The 19061-nt window shown below is 40.9% G+C and overlaps 1 protein-coding gene across 1 annotated transcript; it reads right to left on the bottom strand.

Moving 5' to 3' along the window:
* Window positions 1-1351: 1351 nt before the first annotated feature.
* Window positions 1352-5490, bottom strand: LOC147454387 (uncharacterized). Its single transcript, XM_086517039.1, has 5 exons — window positions 5443-5490; window positions 5223-5288; window positions 5100-5158; window positions 2197-2217; window positions 1352-2120 (listed from the first exon to the last, which is right to left on the bottom strand). Exons 1-5 carry the CDS (start codon window positions 5488-5490, stop codon window positions 1352-1354), a joined length of 963 nt encoding a protein of 320 aa, XP_086373165.1.
* Window positions 5491-19061: the final 13571 nt, after the last annotated feature.

Raw genomic sequence — 19061 nt, 5'->3', positions numbered from 1 at the left:
TGTCTTGCATGCATGTCTACATTACAAGCGGATAAGCTCTTGTATACATATTGCATTGCCAATAGATCAACTCATGCTAGTCATTCCACTCACGCCCATGATTTCAACATTTCTTGCATCCAATTGCATTTCAGTTTGAGCTAGTAGATGTTAACGGCTTTTTTTTCTGATTTTTAAAGCAACCATACCCTTGCAATGTACTAAGCTTGAACATGTATTATTGTGCTCGTTCACTCTTTTTGTTCTCTGCTAGAAAGATGAGGCTACAAAAAAATGTAACTTGGATCTCTAACAAAGCATAGATGGAGTTTAGATACAATACACATGGTACACATCAAGGTTCAAATGAATAACACAGCAAGGGAAATTAGATGTGATCTATAGAAGAAACATGTTCACAACTACTCTATTTTCATGCATAGCTTTGGAAACATACCTTTGACATGGTATCCAACACCCATTGAGAGTGTAAAAAGGGTAAAAAGAATGCACATCACCAAAATACCAATTAGCTAGCTATCCTACATCTGTAAGGAGTACTAAAAGTCTCGGAAAATCTCAAAAAAATAATTGCTTTTTACGAGTTGTTCTTTGAAAACGTCCTAGGAGCTTCAATTGTGGTCAATTTGACAATCCACAATGCGAAGGTGAGACTTGGATTGAAGGATGACCCCTTGAACAGTAGATATCAAATAGAATCTGCAAAATACTAACGACTTCACAGGGTTGAAATCTAAATATTGCCCCGTTTTACAACAACTTGAGTCTACTACAATGAAAGAATACAGCTTCAAAGCTGATCATCCAACAACCATAGCTACTGGTTCCTCGAGATTGAAGTACCAAAACCAAAAAAAGTGCTAAATTACCTATGCCTTTACCTTTTTGAGGTTTACCCAAAGGTAGACATAATCCTTTTTATAGCTGATGATACAATGTTACAGAAAGAGTTGAATCCTTTGTCATCTATGGATCTTCAAGAGAACGTAAATGGTGCCTAACAATGCCACAGAGACTACATCCACAAAAAGACTGAGCAAGCACCCAATAAACATTATGGGATGAGCATATAGTGAGCCAAACCTTCACTTCAAATAGACACAAGACTAGAAACCAAAACTCCAACTGCCATTGCAATAAAAGAAATGGATAGTTCCAATTGGCAAAAACGCAACAACCAAATTAATTGTTCACAAATTCTGTTGACAAAACAGCAAAGATGTCAGAATATATTAATCGAGCTAAAAATTTCTATTACATCGAAGAGAGAATCAGGACACATCGTGACAACCAAAAAATATCTTTATATGTATACATATTTGGAACCAAAATTTGTCGAATATGCATTTATCTAGTCGGAGGTGATGTATAAATTCAGCCTATCCTCGCTTCCCAACATCTCTTGCACGCTAAAAGTGCTCTCTCTTCTTTTTCGCACCACTTTGTTTAGATGAAAAAACACAAAATCCTCAGGATACCATTCATTTCCTTGTAGCAGACGCCTCACATCCAACAAAGTCCACGAACGCTCCACTTGTATTTGTTCTAATGCTGCATTATTAAGGAACATAGTCGTAGATATCATTGAGGCTTTGTCTCCGGCATACTCCATCTCTCTCCAAACTGTTCCGTCGCGCTTATAACGCCTAAATGAGAATGTGACATGGAGCTTGAGGGTTTTGATTATGTATTTGAAAGTAGTAGATGAGGTGTCAAAGATTGCCTGCACTACCTCTTTTCCTGTGCATATCTCCTTCTTCAAACATGCTATTCCAAAAAGTTCATGAAGGAAAGCTTCTGGACAATTTGCAACTGTGAACATAGTCCTTGTCTTATTTATTTCTTGGCACCTTTGAAATAAATCAACAAAAACATTGAATGGAACTAGCCACTTCAAATGCACCCGTCTCGAGCCAAATGTCACCTTCATGTTGTTCTTGATATCTGCCGCAATCTTTGTTCTAACTGATTCCACTGTTTGAGTACATGGCACTTCCCATTCTTGACTTTGAAAGGAAGGTAGAGGAATGTCCAACAAACGGCCATATGTTTGGCCTGCTATAGGACACTCATAGAACTTGTTGTAGAAGTAAACCTCTTTTTTGTTTTGCTGGTTCAACCTATAGACTTCCTCACCCATCTCTGCATGCCAAACATCCAAGATACCTGTAATACTCTCTATTTTCTGCCACTCACAAATGTTTGATGGATACACATCTGCAAAAAAACAAGATGTGCATTAAGTTTTTCTTTAGCAAAAATATAATTTGAACACATGGACTACGATCTATTATCTGATGTGCATATCAATACAAGTGTGTGTGTGTGTGTGCTATCTTGCAAACATGATTCAACAGCTAGCAACCTAACAACCAAGAAAAAGCTTATTAAGTTTTAACACATGCAAGCTAGACAAGCTCCGATTTGCGTTTTGCAGCCATAGCCAAGAGCCCACCTCCAACCCATCTTCTCCGTCACATCTTCTGTTTCAACAGAGTGGGTACAAAGATAAAAATCACATTCATACAAGAACCAAAACCAATGTGAGAAGGCAGTAGAGGCTATTGGAACAATAGGGAGGTTAATAGGGTACTGAAGAGGCAAGATCCGGTTGCTGTCCACACCAAAACAAGGCACAGAAGGGGGCTAAAATTTGCTGTAAGAAAAGATTTCAGAAATCCCAAAGTTGTCAAAAACACTGGGTACCGAGGGGATACAATAGAAGCAAATGGGGAACCAAAATCTCGCTGAAAATTAGAGAAAAACGGACCTGAATTTATCGTAGAGATTTATTGAGAGACCAAGCCACAAGGGGAGCACCGATTGAAGGCTGAGGTAGACAACCAAAAAGGGGGGAACCTACAAAAGTTATTACACGTTGGTGGGCACTTGACATGTCAAGCGTGTAGGTCTAGGTTGTCCAGGAACATGTAGGGCTTGCTCCCTCATCAAATGATTCAGAGGTCAGTAACTTATGGTCAATTCACTGCTGCCAAAAAATTGCTAACTGCACAGTTTTGCACATTTTTACCGACCGAATCTCAAGGTGGCAAACTACTACAAAACCGCCTTGCCTCTCCTCCAACAATTCCCTTTCCGCATCGATTGTCTCCCCGCTATCCATAATCTACTCTATCATCAGCTCCGTTTTCAGCCCTACTTAGAGCATCAAAGCTGCTGTGTTTTTGCATCACAGATTTGCGTTTCTGTAGCCAACATTCAGCCCTTCATTCCTCACACATCAATAGTGCAAAACAGCCCCATATTTCCCCCTTGGTGGCCATCTGCAAGCCCATATTGAGACGGATCCAAAGATGCATCAAATCAGCCCCATCAAAGGTGCTTCATTTTGAAGAGTTGCCACATCAACATCATCCATTCGAGTCAAGGAGAGTCGTGCATTTTTGTGCATTCCATTTACGCAAATGAAGTAAAGTACCACATCGATAACAATCTCATTCTCTCTCTAAAGGAACTAAAAGGGACCAACATTCGTGCAAAGTTACACTCATTCAAGGAAGGAAAAAAAGTAAAGATTTATGGTAGTGTGAAATCTAGATTCTACCAAAATCATTTTCAATTCTGCTTCCCTTGATGCCTTGCATGAAAAGATGTAGGATTTACTGCATGAGCAACCTATGTTTTAGAGGCTTTTGCAATACCTATACATCATAATACTAGAGCCCAACAGTTCTCGTGCAACTACGATGACGTCTACAAGTAACACAACTTCCCTTGACGCTGCAGCTTCTCCGTACTCACAAAGGACATAGGCTGAGCAAGATGGATTACGCATTCAGAGCACTATCGTAGTTGTGGCAAGAAAGGCCACTACTGGAGAAAGAGTCTATTGCATCAGACACAAGGTACTTCCTCACCGTCTTTGGTTGTAGCTGCCACAGCTACTCCACAAAACCCACTTTCTTTTGTGATATGGCTATCTCACTTTGGTGTTTTGAGGTTCTCCATTGCATTTTTGTTATCACACATGGTACCATAGCCCATGGTTAAAATCAACATTGTCCTAGACATACCCTCCCAAGTCTCTACACAAATTTAGCACCGTTTTAATGAAAAAGTAGTCCTTGTATCTATGAAATAGATCGGCCCCAACTGTTGCAACTCTAGGCCTAGCAACCCTTTCCTACCCTCTCCCATGAGGTTACCTACCTGACACACATTCAACGTGATGAAGTTTTGGATTTCAGAAGCGTTTTCTTGGCATGTGAAAAGAAATTAGATCTTCCCAATCGGTAGCAACGGATAGTCACATCAACAACATTGGATAGCCGCTTGGTTGCCTACTTGAAGTGCATTCAACATGTTGAGTTTTTAGATTTTAGCTACGCTTTCTTGGCATGTGTGGTGCAGCCCAGTGTCGTTGCTCCCTCTCCATTGGCAACATTGGATGGTCACGTCAAATGCTCTTCCTCATAAACACAAACCCATGACAGAGGGGACCTTATCCATTTCCCTTTGCATTAGTGGAGTCATCGAACTCAAATTGCATAGTAGATTTGGAGATTCACTTCAACGATGTTATCAGCAACGATGTTTTTCCAAGTCAAGGGATTTGGGGAGGGGGTCGGCAGAGTCTACAGCACCACATGTTGTACTATTTTATCATGCAAAGTTGCTCGCGTGTACGTGCACATCTAGCCCTATGTGCATGTGGACAAGCTGACTCCAACCTAGGGTCATTTCTAGCCTAGGAAGTGTTATGGCAACCTTGTGATCCTTTTAAAGGGGTGCATGTCCAGACACTTAGAGTAGCTGCATACCCTCTGATTGCACAGGAGCATAGCCATTGTCCACTTTACATAGGCATTGGTGTGTGTTCACCACAGGAAGTGTCGACATCCAATTCTGACGTGCAGAGCATTCATTACAGGCATTTTAGTGTATTTTAGGGCAATTTTAAAAGTCACTTATTATTATTAATAAGTGACACTTAAATTAAGTGACTGCCTTATCTCTGTCAAAAAAAGTACAAAAGAAACTTAGAGTTCACATTTTCCTTTTGCCCTCGCCAACCCTAGCATCTCCTAGGAGACTTCATCTGCGTTTTTCAACATACCCTACGATCAGCCTCATCATACCTCAGCATTTTTTGGATTTTCAGCCTTGCCTTACGGTTTTCAGCCCCATTGCAGATCCTCTTCGCATTGCATCAGCAATCACCATCAGAAATTTCAGCATCGTAATTTTCAGCCTCATCATACCTCAACATTTGGCAGCAGTCCAGCCATCACCCCTCTCAACCTCTGGAATTTTCTGGGAGACTCCATCTGCGTTTTTCGAGCATACCTTACGATCAACCTCATCATACCTCAATGTTTTGTGGAATTTTAGCCTTGCATTGTGGTTTTCTGCCCCATTGTAGATCCTCTTCACATCGCATCCCATCAGCCATCAGCATCGTAATTTTCAGAGTCATCATACCTCAGCTTTTGGCAGCAGTCGAACATTGCCCCTCTCAACCTCTGGCATTTCCTGGAGCCCTTGCCAACCCTAGTGTTTCTTGGGAGACTCCATCTGCGTTTTTTCAGCATACCCTACGATCAGCTCAGTGTTTTCTGGATTTTCAGCTTTGCCTTGCGGTTTTCAGCCCCATTGCAGATCCTCTTCCCATCGCATCAGCCATCAGCATCAAAAATATCAGCAACGTAATTTTCAGCCTCATCATACCTCAGCATTTTTTGGTTTCCAACATTTAGTAGGTCATTTCAGCCCTACCTCATGCATCCTATGCATCCACAACATCCTCAGAAGTTGTAGCATCTCCATCTGTGCAATCTAAAGTTTCTACTTTCTCTAGCAATAGAGAAGGGGCCCTCGGAGGGGGTTTGGGATCCTTTTTGTGTAAGTTCTCCTTTCTCTCACAAAACCTTCATTCACAGTGTCAGTTCTCTTGTCTCTCTATGCTACTACAGTCACATTCTCTAAGAACTAAAAGGAAGACTCTCTTGAATTCACAAGGAACCTTGGAAAGGAAACTGATTACACATATCCTAACTGTTACCATCATCATCTCAATTCCGTTGCACATTACATTGCAGGGCTTGTACCACTCTATCTCTCTTTTCTCTCTCTCTCTCTCTCTCTCTCTCTCTCTCTCTCTCTCTCTCTCTCTCTCTCTCTCTCTCTCTCTCTCTCTCATCTTCTCTTCCTCTTCTCTGTTGCTCCATTGTGTCCCCTTGCCACGACGCCTTCCGGTGCACCTCTAAGATGGTATCAAAACCTAGGCTTGACGATGCCCAATGGATCTGGAATGCGAGGAGGGGCTGATTGCTGCTGTGTTTTCTAGCTGGCACGAGGGGCAACGTGTGTCTATGTTTTTTTCACAATAAGCACCCCTAAACCAACATTTTTACATATAGAGGGGGTTGCTTTGACCTAGCAGCGTTTTTGTAACGAAGAACCCTTGCAAACCAGCGTTTTTCAGCCAGTTATTGATGGAGGATTGCGGCTGATTTTCAGCATGAAGTTGGATGAGATTTGGGCTGCAGTTTGAAGATCGAAGGTGATTTGAGGGCAACGGTTGCTGCCTGGTAACTTTGGAAAATTTCAGCCAGCCTGTGAGAGACTTTTGTGTAGCAAAGAGGGCTGATTTTGGACAAATTTCAACCGGTGCACTTGCCCTTGCTGAGAAAATTGGAGGTCCCTTTTGATAAGAGAATAAGGCGGCCTTGGATCTCAGTTTGCACTTGTCTACAATGGAAATTCTCTCATGCCTTGCCTTGATTTAATATGTTGGAGATGGACAATGGAGAGTCAATGGTGGAGTACACCGACAAAGACTTGGTGGTTCTAACGTGCATTATGTTTGCATGGTCTTCTCCAGTGGATCTATTGCTTGAGTTGCATGGACGTGGTTAGTACCCTTGTACTTGCTCTCTTGAAAAGGACTTCAGTTATATGTGGCCTCTTGGTGTCAAGTGGAGTAGATTTTTGGCTAGAGGTGGTGATATGCTATGGATCTTCTTTTCTCGTGTTTCTACATATCTCTTGTATACCTTTGTTGCCCCTTGGGTTATCATTGTGTTACCTTGGGTTAAATGAAGCAGCTGGATTGATGATATCAATGATACTGGCTGGGAGGTAATGCAACTACCTTGGGACCTGAGCTTTATAGCTAGAGGGGGGTGGCGCCTCTTGCACAAACTGCATGTCCGGATACAGTAGCATCTAACTCCAAAGTATAGGGCTTTCTTTACAGCCTTGATTACTTTGGGAGGGACCATTGCTTTGACATGGGATAGGTTTCTCATGTTGGCCTATCATTTTTGGGACGTGGGTAGTCCACATGTATTGTGACCTAAAATGCATGCGTTTTGGACATTGTCTATGGGTCTGCATGCTCATGAAATTTTAAGAGCAATAAGCCTTTTGCTTACCAAGATTGGTGTGCCAGATGGTTTTACTTGGGGGAGTGGGCTTCATGGTTACGCCAGTTTCTTGGACATGTTTGGCTTCAACTTATCCTCCTCCCTACATAGATTTGGCGATTTTTCTATAAAAAACGCAGGGACAAAAAGCAATGGTAAAAAACGGTCATACTATAATATACCATGTTTCTTGAGAATACAATCTCTCTAAATGTGCATATTACCATCAATAAAGATTTCAAAGAAGGGATTATAACACCAGTGTAATATAGCTATCTTTAGAAAACCAAAACAAGCTAAGGTATACAACTTACAAGGTATACGCTCTATACCTATCCTTGTGTAATCAAATCCAAAATCTTTCAACTTTGAAAATGACTTTAGAAAGCAAAATCACATCAAAAATTAGGGAAGAAACCCGTCAAGAATGTTTCATATGTGTAATCTTTGTTAACTTGTCTCAAGATTACCAAACTCATGTAAACAAAAATTCTGAAAGTCATGTTATCTAGAGACTATAACACGGATCAATAATCATTGTATTTTCGGATGGTTACACCAAAACTCAATTATAATTTTCAAGCATCCCTAATAAAGAGCTCTTCGTACTACCACATCATTTAATGTGCTATTTACCAAAATTCCAAACAACACACACTTAAACATTTGTAGAGGTCATGAGTGAAGAAAAAAAAACACCTATCTTCATACAATAATCAAGAAACTAATCAAAAAACCATTTAACAAACTAAGCTCGGGTCAATAACATCTAGCATACACGCATCAATCATATTAGATAGAGATAAAAATATTTGGAGCCTCGGAACCTATACCAAGGTAGCTAGCATTAAAGGTTTTGTTTCTAATACAAGAATCTAAAATGCAATTTTAAAACTTCTTGAGCAAAATAGAAAATGTTAATGCTTGAAGAATATCAACAGCATGCTAAAAAACTTATTATATTAGTTCAGCCTACTTACATGAATAAAACAACAAGAGTAGCATATTACTTACAATTTGTTGGCATTGTAGCATGATTTCGCACTGCTACTTCATTTTTGCTGTAGACATGTTGCACCTCTACATATAGTTGGTTATCAAAACTCTTGAATGAGAGAATTCTTGCCTTCCAATGACTCCTCCGATTATCCAAAGCCTTCTTTTTCTTTTCGTGGGGTCCCGTTCGAGAGGGTAAGAGAGTAACCCATGAAAACCGTCTTATTGTGATGGGCTCCCACTCTTGGGTTTCTGATTTTGTGCTGAATACCACATATGAACCAATAAAGTTCTTTGGATGCGTTTGTGCTGCTTGACACATGGTTTCTCCCAACATCTCTCTGTACTTTGCAAGGGTTATTCTACGTGAAGATTTGGGGTGCCATTGAGAGTAGGGAGTTTGTTGAGTTTCTTGTAGTAGATAGGTGGCTCTGTTTCATGAGAGAGAGAGAGAGAGAGAGAGAGAGAGAGAGAGAGAGAGAGAGAGAGAGAGGGAGGGAGATAGGGAGGGAGAGATGAGGATGGGGTGTACAGTTATGAGAATGTGTAAGAGGCTTCTACTATGTGAAGGGTGTGAGCTTCTTCTCAAGCGTTTGCAGAGACCAGACGTTCTCACCCCTTTGCAGAGACCAGATGTCTTCCTTGCTAGCGCTCGAATTGTTTGAAGATTTGGAGGGAACTTTTTAGAGGTGTAGCATCATTATGCGACCCGCTTACGAGATTTTGTGGGATCTATTTATGAGGAGTAAAAAGACATTAGGAGAAGAAAAATGAGAAAATAAGGAGTATGATGTTGACAGGCAGAGTCCATAGGTGTCAAAATTGAGCTCCCTCATTGGCTAAGAGAAGAAGATAAGCCCATTTACCTCTCTCTAAGATGGAGCCTTTTCTAATACCTCCCCAACTCCCTAATGAGAGGCTGCATTGCATGCCTTTACAGGAAAGCACCTTGGGTCAGTCCTCTCCCACTCTGCCTTAAGCCTAGGTCAAGGGGTGACAAACCCATAGGATATTGTCAAAAAATTTGGTGTCAAGTCAACCATTTTCTCTATATCAAAACATGTAATTTATAAGAAAATGAACCAGCCATGATGTAATATCCAGAGCAATATACAATAATTTTATCTTCTGCATTTTGTTTGTCACTTCATGTATTTTTTTTTTCTATTGCTCATATTGGCCAATAAATCTTTTTATTCAACACGTTCACACCTCCTCCACCATCCAAGCACCCGTCTGAGTGGGATGCCCACCGATTAATATTTTGTGAAACGGAGTCATTTTGGGTGCGTATGCAGTCCGTGGGATGACCAAAAGCCACGCCGATGACCAGCGACGCGGTATGGGCCAGAAAAATTTCATGTGCGCCACGGTGCGCATGGGGCAGTTTTGACTTGACCGTGGTGCACAAGGCATTTTTTTGGCTCATCACCCAAAACGACTCCGTTTCACAAAATATTCACCAATAGGCGTTCCACGTTAGACGGGTGTTTGGATGGTCGAGAAGGTGAAATATAACTACTTGATGAATTCAAATACTTCAACAACAAAAAGTACACAATTAACTATTAGAGTTACACCGAATGAGAGAAAATTAATTCGTTTATATTATATCAAGAGATTACAAATATCATAAACAGAGGTTACATGGGGAAATTAATTCTTATGGAGGCCCTGTTCATTGCTCAAATTGAGCCCTAGAGCTAGATCTATATTTTTTAGTGTTACTCGCTTTGCATGCACCATACAAGATACACCATCTTGGAAGAACTACACCAAAATGTCGTCGGTGGCATCCTGTAAAGCCACAAGAGCCGCACGCTGGATACGTGTAACTGAATCTGAATATTAGTCCATAACTTCTCTTACCACCTGAGAAAAAGCTACCTTTGGTATTATTGGCTCTGTGCTCTTTTGATATTTGCGGATCTCACATAGAGCAATTGTTCCAGGCTTCCATCACGTTTTCTTCTGTGCTGTTGGTGATGGTGAAGGAGCCATTTGTTTGGCCCATTGAGGCGGGTCATTTTTCTACTTTTCCTCCTCTGTTCTTGGGCTTGGTGCTCTTCAAGTGTGAGCTTGTCCTTTTTCTTTTTCGCACATTGTTTTGCTCTCAGAGGAATTTTAGAAGGTCTGGAGCTCCCATCCCTTTCTTGTTGGGCGGCGTGAGCCCTATCCTCTTTCACTCTCTTCTTGACCTCTGTTCGTGCTTGTAAAATATCCAAGTGGTCTCTCTTAGCCTCGGCTCTCTACCATTCTTCTTGCTCTATCTGCCTTCTTTGTTCTTCGTGCAGTTTTTGTGCTTTTGTATCTGCTGACTCTTTCTTTTCTAACTCTCTCATTCTCTTCCTCCTCTTAGCATCTTGTGCTATTCAAACAGGATCATGGGGTATTACTTTGATCACCCTTTGTTTGACTCGTGAGGGGAATTTTGCGGTGTAGTTGCAATTGCTTGAGCTTCAGGTGTTGTCGGTACTTGATCTTCAGTTGCTTCTGTTGCATGAGCTCTAGGTCCTGTTTCCTGTGTTGGTCTTTTGAAATCTACAAATGGTCCAAGCTATGATAAAGGTGTGTGATTCGCATGCTATAGTGGCTGGAGATCACCAAAAATCTGCCGCATGGTGTTTTGATCCTCTGTAGTTGAAGATTGGAGGAGCGGTTGGGTGTTTGGAGGTGGCTCTTGTGGTTGAGGCTGTGAATTTGAAGCATTGGATTCTGTACAAGGTGCTAGTTGCTGATTTTCAGTGTTGTCAGTGGTTGCTGTGGTGTCATAGTTATGCGTGGTGGTGTGCTCTTGTGTATTGTCCATGTTGTGCAAGATATGAGTGCGTGTACGTTTGGGCTTGAGAGGATCTTCGAAAATGTGCAAACAAGAAATGAACTTTGTGAGTTTTGACTTATATAATACTTAAACTTTGTTTTTTTTTTAAAACTCAATAAAATCACTCAAAATTTAAAAAAACTCCAAAATAGACAAAACTTGAGCTTGCGACAAATAATTGTCGCCTTTAAAAATCACATTGCATAACAATGCATGTTTACAATAGAAATGGTTAGTGTCAAAAGAAAATTAAATTTCCACCCAAAGCCTGCCATCACGTCACCTTGTCTCCAACCAGCATCATAATCGATCTTTTGCACTCAAAGCATGATATGATTGTGATCGCCTCAAGATAACCATGTTCTCTTGTCTTCTTTCTCTCTCTCCCTGCTAAAACTCTATAGAACCAATTGAACATCTCGTGAAGGGCATTGCTCTTTTCTCTTCCACCTCCATGTCGTGTATTTCTAAAATACATTGCTTTTGATTGATAGTGTGAGCGCTCCATTCCTTGGCTACTCCAAATGCCTAATGAACCATAAGTGTCGAGGAAAAAATCACTATGTGCAAAAAGGACGTGCTGAAACAAAAACTTTAGTTTCACATATAAATGTATTTTGATTGAAAATATCAAAGGTTCAACGCACCATGTAATGTGTTATGTGTCTGTTCCCCCAAGCATCCACCATTTGTGCTGTAAAACTATTGATTACAAACTTTAGGGTGGATATCTAATCATTGGTTAGGTTTTCCTTTTTGAGAAGAGGAAAAATATCATCAGTAGACTGCCACATAGAAGCACGCTTAATTTTTAGGACTGCTTCCTTACCTTTATAGGTGGTAATGTCACACACCTTTTCCCACAACTAAAACTCATTGGGAATTTCAGAGTCTGAATAGTTTGAAATAAAATGTCTAGCTTTACTACCACCCATACAAACTTTATTAGGGTGATCGTGTGTACTTCCAGATGCCTTTTGTATTTTGATAGCTCAGATGCACCCCCATGTAGACCAACACTCAATAGAATAGATTCTAGTTCTTGTGTACACTCTTGTCTTCTTTCTATAGGCTCCATATTCCAAGCGTAATTAATATGGAGCATAAGCAACTTGTCAAGAATTTGTAGACGGGCATAAAGGGTGCACACATGCACATTTATCAGTGGTATTGAAAGAATAGGATCCCAATTTGGATCATCCATGTTTCGATTAGGGGGTACTTGCTGGTCACAACTGAGGATACCTTGAAACCATTGTTGTAGTGCTTTACCCAGTGCTTGTGTAGTGGTTACACCTTTTACAGAGTTGATTGTAACTTTACCTCCCTTACCTCTACCACCTTTTGACTTGCTAGCCTTTGCACCCTTGCCATCAGTTCCCATTGAGACTTTACTGTGGCAACAATAAATTCATGGAAAAAGGTTCATTGCACCTTGCTTGCACCCTAACATACACTTGAGTGTTTTCAAGTCTCCTGCCAAATGCCACTCAAATTGGAATGTTCCAAGACCTGAAACATGCAATCTCTGTCCTTCTTGATGTTGTCCAGTGACATCAACGATTGCTGTGTGATTAAAATACCATTTGAGAGTCTTATGTGTCTCATGTGGGAGATGAAAATCTTCCAGCCACTAAACAGTTTTCTCTAACTGAACACCTAAACAAGTGTTTCCTTTCTCATTGGCATTTAGCTCCACATCGACACCCACCAAGGCCCTGCTCATCAATGTAACACTTACCCTTTTGAGTCGTTGACCTGTAGCAACTTGGCACTCATCAAGATTCATAAAAAATATCACTTTCCCATCACACTCTTCTTGTGTTAATCCATAAAATCTTATAATTGACTCTTGGAGCTTCAACAAGTCAACATACGCATTGGTGAGCTCGTTGTAGTGGAATAATTTGTTGTCTTCTAATGGCATGTCATCCTTCACATACTGAAATCCACCCAGCAAGCTTGCAACATCATTATTGGTGCTCTTTTTTGCAACATTGACATTGTAAGGCATTGGCAAAAACCAAAAAAACCTTTTGTCCGGTGACCGAGTGTGACACTTTTATACAAAGCTTCATAGGCCTTGAAACTTATTCCTGTTCTGTCACACACCTCCATCATCTCTTGAGGTGACACAATGTTCTTTAGCTCAGTGAAATACTTCTACCGCAAAACATTAGCAATACCAGCGTTGGATGGATCATCTAGTAGCTCAACCATCTCCTTTGGCTTGATGATATGCTGCAACAGAGCACGTCCGGTTGTTTGAGCATCGGGATCAATTCCCACATCATTCGAGCCAAGTTTTTGCATATTGAATTATCATTACACCAACCTATAGAACATATAGGAAATCAAAATTTTGCATTAGTATTCTTATCAAGTTTGATGGACACGTTTCTTTCAAGCTCCACCACTTGAGGATAGCAAGGACATCGCTTGTCTCTTGCACTTACAAATGTGGTAGCGGAGGGGAATGTGTTCGAGATGATCGATTCACCGACACATATTGTGTGAAGTGTGTTGTAGTTGAACATAATTGTCTAGTCAATGATCCTGCTCTTTTTTTGTTGCTGTACTTTTTCATTGCGATTCGCCATCTCATCATTCAGTTGTTTCATCTTCTTGTTGTCTTCCTCTCTAACTTGCTGTAGATCTTTCGAAGACTTCTCTTGCAGTGATGAATAGGCAGCCAAGAGATGCTTACTTGCTTCAATTTCAATGAAAAAATCTAAATACAATCTCTAGCAGTAGCCAAACAATCCATCTTTTCCTTCTCCAATAAAATGCAAAAGCTCAATGATATTACAAAAGGGTAGTGGTGCAGTATGTTATAGAAATAATATTTTATGATTTATTGCAGCTAACAGGTGGAAAAGACTAGACCCAGCTTGGCCTATGAAAATGTATTTGTATATCATGTATATTTTATTATTCAAGTGCTCTTTTATGACCTTTGGCCAATTATGACCGGCCGGCTAGTTTGTAACCAATTTGACCATTCAAGAAATCTATAAAACAAATAAGTGCAAGAGGGTAATGGTCATTCTTGCACGGGGGGAGATTGCACCGAGTGTCTATTTTCTTCTTTTCACCTCTCCTCTCTTCTCTCTCGCCGTGCCGGCGTAGCACTCCGCTTTAGGAGGTGCGTCTGCACGCTCTCTATAACTCTCTCTTGCACTCTGTCTTTCTCTGTTCGTGTATCTTGCGATCATGCGATCACGTGATTGTGCCAGGTATGCCAATTAGTTGGTTTAATGCTGTTTATTGTGTTATTTCCGGTATTTGGCAGGGCGACCACGCATCCGGTTGTAGCACAGTAGTCGTTGGATTACCTGGGTAAATGTGGCCGCCAACCCATAAGTTGATTGCCTTGCATCCAATGCTTTGTAGCTGATCTGCAATGTTGGGATTTGATGTGCCAAGTTGCATAGTAGCATACTCCTGCTCCAAATCAACGTTTAATTGATATCGTTTTGGCATGTTAGTAATGTCTTGCAGTGGAGGGTGATTGAATGACATGTTTGTTAGCTAATCAAGAAAAATAGTGAGAGAATTTGTAATGGTCCTTGCTTCAAGTAGAAAAATTTGGCTATGGAGGGAAAAAGTGGAAGGTTCTCAGAGATAGTAGGAAAGGATTATGTTGTGAATGAAAGAAAGAGAGGGAGTGTAACTCAATCTCTTTTGAATTCAAAATATTGATAATGAGAACTTTAGAGAGAGAAATGTAGCTGCAAACACAGGTAATGGAGTTCTCCATTGCTCTCACCTAAAGCTAGAGTGGGAGGAGAGAGAGAGAGAGAGAGAGAGAGAGAGAGAGAGATAAAGGAAGAGATTGAAAAAGAGAGTAGATATGTAGCGTTGGAGGATCTGCAATTTCTATCTGATGTAAGTAGCATAGAATATCCTCTTGCTGATTGGGAGGTGGAAGTGACAAGAGATAAAAGATGGAAAAAGAGAAAGAGTTGGCTCACATTTTAGAGAGAGAATGCAGTGAGAGAATATACAAAATCTTCATTTTTGGCAGGGGTTGAAAAGTGCTTTTTTTAATGAGAGCTAAGTGAGAGTGAGTGTTTTATATGTTAGAGACAGAGGAGGGAGATGGGGAAGGACATTTTAAAATTCAGTTACCCACCTCTCTTTTGTGTTAAAATAGCCTATTTTCAAAATACAAAATATACAATTGGTATTTTTAAAAATCTCAGTATAGGCCTTTTTGGCCTCTCTTTTAGGCTTGGTCAAAATTGACTTAAGCTTTAAGCATTTCCTTAACTGTCAAATAAAGAGGCCCTCCTATACCCCATTCCCTTCCTAATGGATAAAGAGATATGGTTATAAATGTAGCCCTCATTTTGTGTTCTGCGCAGTGCGAGAGTGCTCTTCCTTCTATAGAGTGCTTTGAAGAAGAGCTTCTTTATTGTGCTTTTTGTGTAGTATCTCTTCACCACAGCTCCTTGTTCAAGGGATTCATGTGCACATTGCATGCATGCCTCCATTCTGAGGTACAGTACTGTTGAAAGAAGTCCAACCTAATGCCACGTCCATGGGGAGAAAGAGATAGTAAGAGAGAGATAAAGATAGACAAGGTGAGGAGAAGAGAGCAGAAAGTAATTTCTAAATTCCATCAGCTTCACGTAAAAAAGGTATTTTTCAAAGAATTCTACAAAATCACAAGCATACCTACACTGCACACACCACAAAATGGTTGCTTTGCCTACAACCATTGCTCTTTATCTCCCCATTTCTTTATCTTCCTCTCTCTCTCTCTCCCTCTCTATTTTTGTCTCTCTATATCTTTCCTCCCTCTCTCTTTCTCTATTTCTCTCTCTCTCCCTCTATATCTCTCTTTCTCTATCTCTCTCTCCCTCTCTCCCTCTTTCTATATATCTGACTTTGTCTATCTTTCCCACTCTCTCTCTCTCTCTCTCTCTCTCTCTCTCTCTCTCTCTCTCTCTCTCTCTATATATATATATATATAGGTATATATATTTTTTGCTTCTCTCTCTCTCTCTCTCTCTATCTGTCCATCTCTTCTCTCTCTCTCTCTCTCTCTCTCTCTCTCTCTCTCTCTCTCTCTACCTATCTATCTATCTATCTATCTCTCTCCCTCTTTCTTTTATAATCCATTTCCTAACAAATCTACCATGCACATTCATTTGCAAAATAAGCTTACATATTAGAACAACACGAAAAAGGGTTGCATCTACGTCACTAAGAAACCTACCTTATATGAATGAGGTATCTCTCTCTCTCTCTCTCTCTCTCTCTCTCTCTCTCTCTCTCTCTCTCTCTCTCCCTCCATCCCCCTCCCTCTCTCTCTTTATTTCTTCATTTATGCATGTTAATGTGTGTGCGTGCTTGTTTATATGTGTATGTGTGTGGAGTAGAATACAATAGGGAAAGGGCGAAAGGGGGGGGAAGGAGGGGGGGGGGGGGGGGGGGGTTGATTACCTTAGGTTGTAGAAAGGTTATCCGTTAGGTTGAACTTCCAAAGACAAACGCGGTAAACCCCCTTCAATGAAGTCGTCGCAAATGAATCAAAGCTCCTCCTCAATCTAAATGTGTGTGTGTGTGTGTGCCCGCGTGCGTGCTTGTTTTTGTTGAGTTTGTGTGAGGGAGAAGGTGGGGAGAGATGGACAAGGGAGAGAGAGTAAGGGTGTCGTAGGTGGAGTAGGGGGGAGGGAGCTTGAAGCAGTCACAATGGCGGAGAGGAATAAGACCGAGAATGCCGCGGAAAAAATGACACATACTCTGCCCTTCTTCCTTTTTTAGGCACCACACATTACCACAACTAACATCACATCCATTACCGCAATTACTGCTTTGCAATTTCATTTCAAATGGATACAAACGTGTCGAGGTTGCAGAGGGGAGGAGGGGGGTATAAACCACCCTCTCTACCCATAGTACTTTTAAATGTTTTTTAAGCGCATTTTTAAAGTACTTTTAGATATTTGCAATTAAAAATTAACCCATTTAGTGTGCACACACTGATTGTACTTTATTTAAAAAAATTTAAATCACTCATTGTACTTTATTCTCTTTGAATTTATAGTCTTTTTTTAATTGAAATATACAAATAATTAATATTTTATTTTTTAGGGCACATATGGCTAAATAAAAAAATTGTTGCGTGTCTAGGATATCGATTGGGATGATTGTGGCCCCTGGAGGCCCTAAATGCGATTAGTGGCTCAAGGAAAAGCTCCCTTGTCCTTACCAAGTGTAAAAGGGAAATCCTCGCTTGAGGCGCATTACGTTGGAGCACATGAGAACCAAGATCTTTGACATCCTCGAAAAAGCGCTCCGAGAAATGAGAGAACCAATCAACCCTCGCTTGAGGAGGTGTCCCATCGGTTTGTGTTCGATAGTGGTGTGCCGGTGTGCAAAGCCAAACGATAGAGGCAAGAGCTATTGGACAAATTGGGTGCATGGCATGTTGATCCTCCTGTTAGCTCTACTTTGATAGCTCCTATGGCGTCTAGTTTGCACTTTGAGGCAAAGGATGAGCACATGTTTGACATGTGTGATAAGTTATTGGCTTATGAATGAGGCATGTGTGTGGAGTATTTCCAATCATGCACTCAATGGGCATCGGCAACGGAGGACAAATTGATGTGGCAATTGCCCAACACCTCTTTACGATAGTGCACAATACTTGGTGCTCCGGGCATCGTTGGAAGTCCTCAACTTGCAAGAAACATTTGGTTGGAGTGATGCAAGTGTTGATGCACTCCTTGGGTAAGTTTGAAATATGAATTTATATACATCTCTCTTGCTTTATGATGCCAACTCCTTGAAATTGTATTATTTGGCTTCTTTCCTGTAGTCTAATGGGCAAAATGTTGCCGAAAGATCACCACATGCCTCTAGATCATCAATGAGCTAGATCGTATGTCATTGCACTTGGAATGGAGTATGAGCATATCCATGTGTGCATCAAAGATTGCATGCTATATCGCAATGAGCATGCATATGCTACCTCATGTCCCATGTGCGAGGAAGCACGATACAAGACCGGAGTGATAGGGGTGCACCTACCCCACAAGGTATTGAAATATTTTCTTTTAATTCTTTGCATTCAACACATGTTTAAAATCATATCTATCATGGAGCTTGTTGTGTGGCACGCCAACCACTGCACAGATTATGGAATGATGCGTGTCCCTGTTGATTCACTTACATGGAGGCACATCAAAACTTAATGGCCAGAGTTTGGGTTAGAGCCTTGACACTTGAGGCTTGGGTTAGTAAGTGATGATGTCAACCCCTTCGGCACTAAGTCTACTTCATGGAGCACTTGGCTTGTGGATTGTCAACTACAATATTCCACCATGGGAGACAACCAAGAAGAGAAATATACTTCTTTCCTTGGTTGTGCCAGGGAAGTATAAAGTGTCAAATATTGACGTCTACCTTGAGCCCCTCGTGGAGGAGTTGGAGGAGTTATGGAGAGGCATTCTTGTTGTAGATGTCTCACTTGCAAAGGGTGGAAGAGAAGCCATTGTGAGCCAAATCCTTATGTGGACCATGCACAACTTTCTCGGGCTTGGATATATTTTTGGTATATCCCTTCTCCTCTCTCTCTCTCTCTCTCTCTATCTCTATCCCTTTGGTTTTCTCTCTCTCTAACGATATGATATGTATGAAAAATTGTCCACATCAGGTCACAATGCATGTCCTACTTGCGAGCTATCATTGGTGATAGAGAGGCCTGTTGATAGGCCAAGCTTTCAACAACACTTCCACAAAGATTCCATAAGATTCTCTAAAGACTCCATATGAAGATGCCGATGAAGTGATGAAGATGAAGATGGATGTTGTAATGTGAAGATACAAGCTCATGGACAGCATCG

The sequence above is a fragment of the Adiantum capillus-veneris genome, chromosome 7 (genome assembly GCF_014529385.1).
Source record: "Adiantum capillus-veneris isolate H3 chromosome 7, ASM1452938v2, whole genome shotgun sequence".
NCBI lineage: Eukaryota > Viridiplantae > Streptophyta > Polypodiopsida > Polypodiales > Pteridaceae > Adiantum > Adiantum capillus-veneris.
The sequence above is the reverse complement of the archived record's forward strand: the minus strand, read 5'-3'. Positions and strand labels throughout refer to the sequence as shown.

What these genes read in the sequence shown, in the direction of transcription:
- LOC147454387 (XM_086517039.1), bottom strand. Translation starts at nt 5,490, where the DNA reads ATGCCAGAGGTTGAGAGGGGCAATGTTCGACTGCTGCCAAAAGCTGAG. An exon ending in GACTGCTGCCAAATGTTGAG is followed by an intron (nt 5,159 to 5,222) that starts GTATGATGAGGC and finishes TGCAATGCGAAG; the next exon opens with AGGATCTGCAATGGGGCTGA. An exon ending in AAAATCCAAAAAATGCTGAG is followed by an intron (nt 2,218 to 5,099) that starts GTATGATGAGGC and finishes GTTTTTTTGCAG; the next exon opens with ATGTGTATCCATCAAACATT.